We start from the raw sequence: 12,704 nt of genomic DNA, 5'->3' as shown, positions 1-12,704 counted from the left end.
AAAGAACATTTGGACTTATCAGACTTTATGGAAAGGATGGATCAAATTTCAGTAGTGGAAGATGCTTTGCATTAAAAATGTCTTGATTCTTTTCAAGTAGTTAATCGCAAAAGTGTTATTTGTAATAGTTACCAGTTGTTGCCGATTCCAAAACATTTTTGTTGAGGTATAATGACTTTAAAAAGAAAGAAATGCACTAAAATTTTACATAGATAAACTTTACTTATAAAATTTTTGCCCTGCCCAATTGCCAAAATCTGTTAGCTACAAAAATTCAACCATCAATATTATTCAAACCATTTCCTTTCCTTTCTTCCTCTTACAGCCATGCAAAATGTACTATGATGTATTTTAGCAAGAAGGTTAAATAGAAATCATTTTGGAGTTACTAAATACAGTTCTTTAGCCAGTGAACAAGCACTTTTTGAAAACATTTTGGATTTTTTATTTCTTAACATATAGTATGACTTGTTTTTCTTTTGCATTTTGTTTAATATTACATGGTAGAGGCATTAAACTAGATAAACTTAGCAATTTTATATGTGCAAGAACATAATTCTTATTTTGATTCTATTTCTGGCTGTTAACAGGTTTGCAGATGGGTCAAGGGCTGTGGAGAGTAGCTAGAAACCAACAGCTACAACAGCAAGCATTGAATAATGATTTCCTTAACAGAGAACATGGCAGGAGGTTAATTGCTACCAGTGCAACCAACCTAAACCATCGTAAACAGATGCAAAGTGCTATAGACATCTACCACTTGTTGAAAGCAAGAAAGTCAAAGGAAGAGCAAGGATTTATCAACCTGGAAATGCTGCCCCCAGAGCTTAGCTTTACCATCTTGTCTTACCTGAATGCAACTGATCTCTGCCTGGCTTCATGTGTCTGGCAGGACCTTGCTAACGATGAGCTGCTTTGGCAAGGGTAAGTTAAAGTGAGGTCATATGTGTGGTATAGAGAAAAGGTTATCCAGTTCATGGCCTGTTGCTGAAATAATCACTTTAAAACATTTCAAAATGAGCATTTGCTTGTGAAATGCCCATTCTGTGAATTTTAAATGTCCTTGCTTGTTTATCAAACCTAAGGCTTGTAATCAACTCACTAATAGTATTTTTTTTAAATTTTAAATAGCATGTTATTTTCCTTTGTATGATCTTTTTCCTCATGTGCTGCCTCTTGTGGAAAAAAACACAGATAAAATTGGAAAATCCTACCTAAAATGCAATTTCTCCTATGCATAAGCTTAATTGTGTCCAGTAAACAGAGTTTCATCCCTAAAAAAAATCAGAATTTTATGGCTCAGCAAGAAAACAGTCCCACAGGAAGGTCTAGAACTCGTAATGGATGAGGTAGCACATCCTTTAAAATATGTTAGGAATTTGGGAGTGATTATATACTCTTCATTTAGGTGCACATTTGAAAGCCATATCCAAGACTATTTTTGCTAAATATGTCTTTATTGGCAAATTTCATAAATTGTTTGATTTGAAAACATGCTGCTTGTGACTATGACTCTTGATTTTTGTATCTCATTGTACATTAGGCTTCCTAAGAGAGAAATACAGAAATTTCCTAGGATTGAAAACATAGTAGCTCTTATAGTCACATGTATCTGGCATAAAGAGAGGATTTCACCATATTTTAATACCCTCCATTGGCTCCCAATTCAATAATGTATACGTTTTAAAATTGATAATTTTAATTTTTGAGGAATTGAATAAAATGGGCTCAGAATATTTAAAGGTATGTCTCAGAACACATCCCTACTAGATCACTTATATTAGATAGGGAAAACCATTTCCCTCAGAACAAGCAGGATGGTAGTCCTCACACATGGGTGACATCATCAGATGGAGCCCCACACAGAAAACTTTTATGTAAAAATTTCTAGAACTTTGAATTGGACACATTGAACATACCGTATACCACACATCTCTGTGGGGTCACTCTTAAGTCTCTTCTTTTCCGCGAAGCTGCAGCATCATAAGAACAATACCACTAAAGAATGCTTCTTTAAATTACAAGTCTTAAAGAAACTAAAGCCACTTCTTCGCTACAGAGATTTTCGCACAGTGCTCCAAGCCATCATTCTCCCGAAACTAGACTATTGTAATTCGCTTCTGCTGGGACTTCCCGCCTGCTCCACCAAACCCCTCCAGATGGTACTAAATGCCACAGCAAGAATTCTCACCAACGCCAAAAAAAAAGACCACATCACCCCGATCCTCCAGCACCTTCATTGGCTTCCCATTAAATACAGGATACAGTTCAAAAGCAGCATGATGATGCATAAGGCCCTTCATAGCATATCCCCACTCAACTTAACCTTCAAGCTGCAACTACATACTTCCGATAAACCAACTAGAAGAGCATACCAAAACAGATTGATTACCCAGCCCGCAAAATCCTCCCTGAGAAAACGCGCTCTATCAACGGCGGGCCCGTCCCTCTAGAATTCCCTTCCACCAGACCTCCGCCTTGAGCCATGCCATTCTACTTTTAAGGCAAAACTAAAGACTTGGCTCTTCCTGCAAGCATTCCCAGAGAGCTAAGATCCAAAACAAAACAAACCCTGTCCTTTTGTTCTAAAGTATTTATCCTTATTCTTTATTTATCCAAGATTATAAATTGCCTTATCTATATGTTTATAGTTGTTTATAGTTGAACCTAGCTAGTTTGTTTTTTCTTATTTACTTAGACCAAATTTTTTGTTTTCTGTTCCAAGATTTGTTCCATGTAAACTGCCACCCTGCAGTAGTTATTACTGTTAACTGTGAACCGGAGTGATATGTATTGTATACAGGAACTCCGGTATATAAAAACCATAAATAAATAACATGGCATACTGGGTCAGACCAAGGGTCCATCAAGCCCAGCATCCTGTTTCCAACAGTGGCCAATCCAGGCCATAAGAACCTAGCAAGTACCCAAAAACTAAATGTATTCCATGTTACCGTTGCTAGTAATAGCAGTGGCTGTTTTCTAAGTCAACTTAATAACAGGTAATGGACTTCTCCAAGAACTTACCCAATCCTTTTTTAAACACAGCTATACTAACTGCACTAACCACATCCTCTGGCAACAAATTCCAGAGTTTAATTGTGGATTGAGTAAAAAAGAACTTTCTCCGATTAGTTTTAAATGTGCCACATGCTAACTTCATGGAGTGCCCCCTAGTCTTTCTATTATCCGAAAGAGTAAATAACCGATTCACATCTACCCGTTCTAGACCTCTCATGATTTTAAACATCTCTATCATATCCCCCCTCAACCGTCTCTTCTCCAAGCTGAAAAGTCCTAACCTCTTTAGTCTTTCCTCATAGGGGAGCTGTTCCATTCCACTTATCATTTTGGTAGCCCTTCTCTGTACCTTCTCCATCGCAATTATATCTTTTTTGAGATGCGGCAACCAGAATTGTACACAGTATTCAAGATGCGGTCTCACCATGGAGCGATACAGAGGCATTATGACATTTTCAGTTTTATTCACCATTCCCTTTCTAATAATTCCCAACATTCTGTTTGCTTTTTTGACTGCCGCAGCACACTGAACCGACAATTTCAATGTGTTATCCACTATGACGCCTAGATCTCTTTCTTGGGTTGTAACACCTAATATGGAACCTAACATTGTGTAACTATAGCATGGGTTATTTTTCCCTATATGCATCTCCTTACACTTATCCACATTAATTTTCATCTGCCATTTTGATGCCCAATTTTCCAGTCTCACAAGGTCTTCCTGCAATTTATCACAATCTGCTTGTGATTTAACTACTCTGAACAATTTTGTATCATCTGCAAATTTGATTATCTCACTCGTATTTCTTTCCAGATCATTTATAAATATATTGAAAAGTAAGGGTCCCAAAACAGATCCCTGAGGCACTCCACTGCCCACTCCCTTCCACTGAGAAAATTGTCCATTTAATCCTACTCTCTGTTTCTTGTCTTTTAGCCAGTTTGCAATCCATGAAAGGACATCGCCACCTATCCCGTGACTTTTTACTTTTCCTAGAAGCCTCTCATGAGGAACTTTGTCAAATGCCTTCTGAAAATCCAAGTACACTACATCTACCGGGTCACCTTTATCCACATGTTTAACTCCCTCAAAAAAGTGAAGCAGATTTGTGAGGCAAGACTTGCCTTAGGTAAAGCCATGCTAACTTTGTTCCATTAAACCATGTCTTTCTATATGTTCTGTGATTTTGATGTTTAGAACACTTTCCACTATTTTTCCTGGCACTGAAGTCAGGCTAACCGGTCTGTAGTTTCCCAGATCGCCCCTGGACCCCTTTTTAAATATGGGGGTTACATTGGCTGTCCTCCAGTCTTCAGGTACAATGGATGATTTTAATGATAGGTTACAAATTTTTACTAATAGCTTTGAAATTTCATTTTTTAGTTGCTTCAGAACTCTGGGGTGTATACCATCCGGTCCAGGTAATTTACTACTCCTTCAGTTTGTCAATCAGGTCTACCACATCTTCTAGGTTCACCGTGATTTGATTCAGTCCATCTGAATCGTTACCCATGAAAACCTTCTCCAGTACGGGTACCTCCCCATCATCCTCTTCAGTAAACACCGAAGCAAAGAAATCATGTAATCTTTCCGCGATGACCTTATCTTCTCTAAGTGCCCCTTTAACCCCTCGATCATCTACAGTCCAACTGACTCCCTCACAGATTTTCTGCTTTGGATATATTTAAAAAAGGTTTTACTGTGAGTTTTTGCCTCTACAGCCAAATTCTTTTCAAATTCTCTCTTAGCCTGTTTTATCAATGTCTTACATTTAACTTGCCAACGTTTATACTTTATCCTATTTTCTTCTGTTGGATACTTCTTCCAATTTTTGAATGAAGATCTTTTGGCTAAAATAGCTTCTTTCACCTCTCCTTTTAACCATGCCGGTAATCATTTTGCTGTCTCTCCACCTTTCTTAATGTGTGGAATACATCTAGACTGTGCTTCTAGAATGGTATTTTTTAACAATGACCTCACCTCTTGCACATTATTTACTTTTGTAGCTGCTCCTTTCAGTTTTTTTCTAAAAGTTTTTTTCTCATTTTATCAAAGTTTCCCTTTTGAAAGTTTAGCACAAGAGCCGTGGCTTTGCATACTGTTCCTCTTCCAGTCATTAATTCAAATTTGATCATATTATGATCAATATTGCCAAGCGGCCCCACCACCGTTACCTCTCTCACCAAATCCTGTTCTCCACTGAGAATTAGATCTAAAATTGCTCCCTCTCTCGTCTGTTCCTGAACCAATTGCTCCATAAAGCTATCATTTATTCCATCCAGGAATGTTATCTCGCTAGCGTGTCCCGATGATACATTTAGCCAGTCAATATTGGGGTAATTGAAGTCTCCAAACACACCAAAGCAAGGTGCTGCACTACAAGACAATTAAAGAACACAAAAGTGCAGAGCATAGAACTTTTAGTCCTGATCAAATGAGATTCCAATCATTTTATAAGCAGGTAAGTTCTGAATTTTATTGCGGCAACTCCACTGCATGAATGTTAACACAGCAAACAATTTTCAAGGTGCCCCAACACGGACCCGTGTTTCGCCAGAGGCTGCATCGGGGGGACCAACAGGAATTCAATCTACAAAGTTAAAATAAGTGAAAATCAGGACAGTAAATAATGGACTAAAGCCGATGTATAAATTTAGACACATAAACAAACATACCTTGGTACAGTGTTCATATAGTAACAGGGAGTGCATTTACCCTTAGTCCAACCAGGTATTTTTAAAGGCAGAATTAGGCGCCAAAATGCAGGTGAAGAAATCACCTTTCTCGCGTGAACCAATCATTGGTCCCCAAGAGGCATGAGCGCCAAATAGGTGCATAGACAGACAACCCCATATAAGAAATAAATAGAAGAATAAATGTTAGGAAAACAGGTGCCATTCAATCTCCCGGTTTAATCCTTTTGGAGACACTGTGTCCAATGTAAAAATCCATTTTTGTTCTTGTCGTCCCAAAAATTCTAAATAGTTACCACCCCGAGTGGGTTTTGAAACCACTTCAAGTACGGCATACCAAAGATCAGCAATGGTATGCGAGGAACTTATCCAGTGTGCTACTAGAGGTTCCTGCTCACGGGACGTGCGAATGTTTGAACAATGTTCAAAGATGCGGGTTTTAATTTTTCGTGAGGTTTTCCCAACATAAAGTAAGGGACACGGACACTTGATAACATAAATGACACCTTGCGATGTACAATCAGAGTTAGATCTAAAATAAAAGATTCTGTGAGTAATGGGATGTTGAAAAAATGAAAGAGACTCTGTGTGGGGACAAGCTGTGCAGTGACCACACGGCCGGTGTAAAAACTCTCCCGAGGAGGAGACATCCACCCTCCCCTGATGTGCATGCACTAGTCTATCCCTTAAGTTGCGCCCTCTACGAAAAGTGAACCGGAGGGTGCCCTGAAACATCTGATGTAAAAACAAAGACTGCCAGTGTGTTCGAACAATTCTTACAACATCCCGACTTAGAGGGGAGAAGGGAAGTATGCAGTTGTTGGACGGCTCTGATGAAGTAGGTTGAGGTAAAAAGAGTAAATCCCGGTTCACGTATAATGCCCTTTTAAAAGCTCTCCGAATGACTGTTGTGGGATAGCCTCTAGCCAAAAAAACGAGAAGTCATGATTTGTGCCTGTTTCAAAAATTCTTCACGAGTAGAACAGAGTCGCCGTAATCTCAAAAATTGGCCAGTTGGAATGTTTTTACGAAGATTTCTTGGATGGCAACTGTCAAAAGCTAATAAGGTGTTTCGATCTGTAATTTTTTGATAAATAGTGGTATGAAAAATATTATTCTGGACAAAGACCAGAATATCCAAAAAAGCAATAGAGGACGCGTCTATGACAAAATTGAACTGAAGGTGTTGATTGAGTGAGTTTAACCAATCTACAAACATAAAGAATTGGACATCAGTGCCCCGCCAGATTACAAAGATGTCGTCTATAAACCGAACCCATAATGCAATATGTGTAAACCAATGTGAAGAGTAAATATGAGTCTCCTCGAATTTGGCCACGTACAGGCACGCCAAACTAGGGCCATAGTGGCCCCCCATCGCTGTACCTTTAACTTGTTGGTAAAATTGACCTTCAAAACAAAAAAAGTTTTTAGTAAGGGCAATTTCAGCAAGCTTCAAAATAAAAGATGTAGAAATACGGCAAGGGGCAGGACGGGAGTCCAAAGCTTCTTCAATTACTTGTAAAGCTTCTGCCTGCGGGATGTTGGAATATAGAGACACTATGTCTAATGTGACAAAAAAGAATTGCTCCGTTGGAGGAGATAAGGAGTCCAAGATTGTAATGAAATGGGAGGAGACACGGATGTACGATTTACTTAAAGGGACCAATGGTTGTAAAAATAGATCCACAAATTTTGAAGCTTGCTGAAATTGCCCTTACTAAAAACTTTTTTTGTTTTGAAGGTCAATTTTACCAACAAGTTAAAGGTACAGCGATGGGGGCCACTATGGCCCCTAGTTTGGCGTGCCTGTACGTGGCCAAATTCGAGGAGACTCATATTTACTCTTCACATTGGTTTACACATATTGCATTATGGGTTCGGTTTATAGACGACATCTTTGTAATCTGGCGGGGCACTGATGTCCAATTCTTTATGTTTGTAGATTGGTTAAACTCACTCAATCAACACCTTCAGTTCAATTTTGTCATAGACGCGTCCTCTATTGCTTTTTTGGATATTCTGGTCTTTGTCCAGAATAATATTTTTCATACCACTATTTATCAAAAAATTACAGATCGAACACCTTATGCGCTTTGTGACAGGTTGCCATCCAAGGAAATCTTCGTAAAAACATTCCAACTGGCCAATTTTTGAGATTACGGCGACTCTGTTCTACTCGTGAAGAATTTTGAAACAGGCACAAATCATGACTTCTCGTTTTTTGGCTAGAGGCTATCCCACAACAGTCATTCGGAGAGCTTTTAAAAGGGCATTATACGTGAACCGGGATTTACTCTTTTTACCTCAACCTACTTCATCAGAGCCGTCCAACAACTGCATACTTCCCTTCTCCCCTCTAAGTCGGGATGTTGTAAGAATTGTTCGAACACACTGGCAGTCTTTGTTTTTACATCAGATGTTTCAGGGCACCCTCCGGTTCACTTTTCGTAGAGGGCGCAACTTAAGGGATAGACTAGTGCATGCACATCAGGGGAGGGTGGATGTCTCCTCCTCGGGAGAGTTTTTACACCCGCCGTGTGGTCACTGCACAGCTTGTCCCCACCAGAGTCTCTTTCATTTTTTCAACATCCCATTACTCACAGAACTTTTATTTTAGATCTAACTCTGATTGTACATCGCAAGGTGTCATTTATGTTATCAAGTGTCCGTGTCCCTTACTTTATGTTGGGAAAACCTCACGAAAAATTAAAACCCGCATCTTTGAACATTGTTCAAACATTCGCACGTCCCGTGAGCAGGAACCTCTAGTAGCACACTGGATAAGTTCCTCGCATACCATTGCTGATCTTTGGTATGCCGTACTTGAAGTGGTTTCAAAACCCACTCGGGGTGGTAACTATTTAGAATTTTTGGGACGACAAGAACAAAAATGGATTTTTACATTGGACACAGTGTCTCCAAAAGGATTAAACCGGGGAGATGATGGCACCTGTTTTCCCTAACATTTATTCTTCTATTTATTTCTTATATGGGGTTGTCTGTCTATGCACCTATTTGGCGCGCATGCCTCTTGGGGACCGATGATTGGTTCCCGCGAGAGAGGTGATTTCTTCACCTGCATTTTGGCGCCTAATTCTGCCTTTAAAAATACCTGGTTGGACTAAGGGTAAATGCACTCCCTGTTACTATATGAACACTGTACCAAGGTATGTTTGTTTATGTGTCTAAATTTATACATCGGCTTTAGTCCATTATTTACTGTCCTGATTTTCACTTATTTTCACTTTGTAGATTGAATTCCTGTTGGTCCCCCCGATGCAGCCTCTGGCGAAACACGGGTCCGTGTTGGGGCACCTTGAAAATTGTTTGCTGTGTTAACATTCATGCAGTGGAGTTGCCGCAATAAAATTCAGAACTTACCTGCTTATAAAATGATTGGAATCTCATTTGATCAGGACTAAAAGTTCTATGCTCTGCACTTTTGTGTTCGGTAATTGAAGTCTCCCATTATTACCGCACTACCAATTTGGTTAGCTTCCCTAATTTCTCTTAGCATTTGACTGTCCATCTCACCATCTTGACCAGGTGGACGGTAGTAAACTCCTATCACTATAGTCTTCCCCGACACACAAGGGATTTCTACCCATAAAGATTCAATTTTGCATTTAGTCTCATGCAGGATGTTTATCCTGTTGGACTCTATGCCATCCTTGGACGTAAAGCGCCACACCGCCTCCCAGGTGCTCCTCTCTGTCATTGCGATTTAATTTGTACCCCAGTATAGCACTGTTCCATTGGTTGTCCTCCTTCCACCAAGTCTCTGAGATGCCAATTAAGTCTGTCATCATTCACTGCTATACATTCTAATTCTCCCATCTTACTTCTTAGACTTCTGGCATTAGCATACAAACATTTCAAAGTTTGTTTTTTGTTTGTATTTTCATTCTGCTTTTTAATTGATAGGGATAAATTAGAATTTGTTAGCTTGGACTACTTTTCTTATTATTGGAACCTCACTTAGGGATGCCCTAATTCTAATGCATCATTAGGATCCTTTGAAGATACCTCTCTTCGAACCATGTGCTGCTGAGCGACTGTCGGCTTTCCCCTTTGTTCTAGTTTAAAAGCTGCTCTATCTCCTTTTTAAAGGTTAGCGCCAGCAGTCTGGTTCCACCCTGGTTAAGGTGGAGCCCATCCCTTCGGAAGAGACTCCCCCCTTCCCCAAAAGGTTGCCCAGTTCCTAACAAAACTGAATCCCTCTTCCTTGCACCATCATTTCATCCACGCATTGAGACTCCGGAGCTCTGCCTGCTTCTGGTGACCTGCGCATGGAACAGGGAACATTTCAGAGAATGCTACCCTGGAGGTTCTGGATTTAAGCTTTCTACCTAAGAGCCTAAATTTGGCTTCCAGAACCTCCCTCCCAGATTTTCCTATGTCATTGGTGCCCACATGTACCACGACAGCCGGCTCCTCCCCAGCACTGTCTAAAATCCTATCTAGGTGACGCGTGAGGTCCGCCACCTTCGCACCAGGTAGGCATGTTACCAAGCGATCCTCACGCCCACCTGCCAACCAGCTGTCTACATTCCTAATAATCGAATCATCAACTATGACGGCCGACCTAACCCTTCCCTCCTGGGCAGTAGGGGAGATATCCTCGTTGCGAAAGGACAATGCATCACCTGGAGAGCAGGTCCTTGCTACAGGATCCTTTCCTGCTGCACCCAGTTGATGCTCTCCAATCATGAGCCCTTTTTCCTCCAAGGCAGCAGCAGGGCTGCCAGTCTGAAGTTGGGACTTGGCTACTATGTCCCTGAAGGTCTCATCTATATACCTCTCTGTCTCCCTCAGCTCCTTCAGGTCTGCCACTCTAGCTTCCAGAGATTGGACTCGTTCTCTGAGAGCCAGGAGCTCTTTCGCATGCACATGTACAACTTCTCACCGGCGGGTAAAAAATCATACATGTGACACTCGGTGCAAAAGACTGGGAAGCCCCCCTCTTGCTGCTGGGCTGCTGCCTTCATCTTAATTTTGTTCAGTTCCTAGTTAAGTTTTAGGTTGCTATGGGAGTAGGAATGTGTCTAATTAATGTCTCTTAAATGTATTAGTGAATTCACTATATGTCTGGTAGTGGCCTACAAGGGACTGATCAAACTCTCAAAGTTTTTTGTTTGTTTTTTTGTGTGAAAGTGGCACCTGCCTATAAATTAAAGGATGGGCGAGGGGTGGGAAATCCAAACAGTCTAACTTCAGTTAATCAGCCAGAGTGACTAACTGCTCTCTTGATTATCAAATGTTGATACCTAATCAAACCAAATCACACTACCTCAACACCTTTCCAAGGTGAGTAACTGAACTTTTTAACCTTTTTACTTAGGTATACACTGCTCCTAGCTTATTTCTAGCTTCTGGCTACCTTTTTTTTTTTTAAATACAAACACTCAGTTCTGCTTACTAGTTGCCTTACAGACTGACCATTTAAGAATATAAACAGTCTAACTTGTTTGTTCGCTGCCTTACTGACAATTAAAAGCACAAACACACTAAATAATATTCCCAAATAGTTAACTTTGCCCCAATACTTTTGAAAAAGACAATGTCCCAAACAAAAACTTACTGATTCCTTTCAGCCACCAGCAAGGTGATCCTCTCCTCTGTGCTCCCACTGTTGGAAAGCCTTGTGATTTTGGGCCATTTGCCCTATTTTTGGAAAAGTGTTCCACATGGTCTTTGGTTGTTGCTGCACCAAATCCCTTTCAGTCCTCCCTCTAACATCTTAGGCTTTTCGACGTTTTTGTAAGTTTCCTTTCTTTTTACTCCTGGCGGTTCAGTTGGTGCTCATCGGCCATCGATGGCCGTCGCCATTGTGTTTGAGTATAGCAGCTGGTTTTCTTTTCTTTTGTCTTGTCATGGCTGCATCTGGGTTTAAGTAGTACCCGAGGACCATGTCCATCACAGACCCCATGATGACTGTGTCCTCTGCCTGGGGGCATCTCATGACATCCGGGGTTGTCAGAAATGCGCCCAGATGTCTGCTTTGACTCTATAAAATGGAGTGCCTCTTTAGGTCAAAAAAGTTTGTCATCAGCATTGGAGGCATCGGCATCAAGGGGACCATGGAGTCGCACCATGGACACCAAGCCATCAACATCAGGCCATTGGTTCCATCTCTGCCATTGGCTGATTGGGGTGCCAGAGACTGACAATCGTCATGCTCTTCTAGGCTGAGGACGTCTGGTTCGTCATCAGCCTCTTCATCAGGGAAGGACTGTGTCAAGCAGTGTGGGAAGCCGAAAAAGCATCGGCATTGGTTCCTATTGATGCACAGTGTTGGGCATGGGGATGGGCCAGCTTATGCTTTGATGTTCCTGAAGCAATCCTGCAGTAAGGATAGTGAGACCTCCACAGACGCCGGGAGTGCACCATGGACTCCATCAGTCCCGTTATCAGCTAACAATCCTGGTTCCAGAGAGGATCTGGTCATGCCTCTTCCATCCCAGTCTGTTTTGGCATTGGCAATGCTTGAGAACAGTGTGTAGCTGGCTGTCGAAAGGGCAATGTGGAGCATCAGCATCATCCATCTTGGAGTTATTGCTGGAATCTCTACATACTCTCATCAGCATGTTACTGACCCAGCTGGTGTCTGTTCTCGGGATGGCTCTGATGCCCATTGGGGAACCACGGCCTCCCCCTGCTGATAGTGGTCATGGCCAGTTCCTCAGAGGAGGAAGCTCCTCCCAGACTGACTGTGCCATTGAGGCGTGCGGCCTACTGACCAGTGCTATTAGTGCCTGCACTGCTGGACAAAAGCAGAGTGTCCAGGGCCCCATCCCCAGTCAATAACTGTAGGAATGAGAAGGCTTATGATCCCTGGGGGGATGACTCAAAGAAGGTCTCAGACCATGCCTCCAATAGTCTCCCTTCAGACCCATCTCCTCCAGAGGAGCAAAGGAGGACCTTGCCTGAGGGCATTTGAAGGGTTTGTACTGTTGAAGGCAGAAGCACAAAATGCTCCAGGTCTT

General features: G+C 41.4%; 1 protein-coding gene across 3 annotated transcripts in view; it reads left to right on the top strand.

Moving 5' to 3' along the window:
* FBXO8 (F-box protein 8) overlaps window positions 1-12,704 on the top strand; it is a 149,716-nt gene that overhangs the window by 51,219 nt on the left and 85,793 nt on the right. For all 3 annotated transcript variants that reach the window (XM_029577082.1, XM_029577171.1, XM_029577242.1), the window contains exon 3: window positions 591-924. In XM_029577082.1, coding sequence (XP_029432942.1) covers window positions 599-924 — 326 coding nt within the window. In that variant the 5' untranslated portion in view covers window positions 591-598. The remainder of the gene's footprint in view (window positions 1-590; window positions 925-12,704) is intronic.

The sequence above is a fragment of the Rhinatrema bivittatum genome, chromosome 1 (assembly GCF_901001135.1).
Source record: "Rhinatrema bivittatum chromosome 1, aRhiBiv1.1, whole genome shotgun sequence".
Classification (NCBI taxonomy): Eukaryota; Metazoa; Chordata; class Amphibia; order Gymnophiona; family Rhinatrematidae; genus Rhinatrema; species Rhinatrema bivittatum.
The sequence above is the reverse complement of the archived record's forward strand: the minus strand, read 5'-3'. Positions and strand labels throughout refer to the sequence as shown.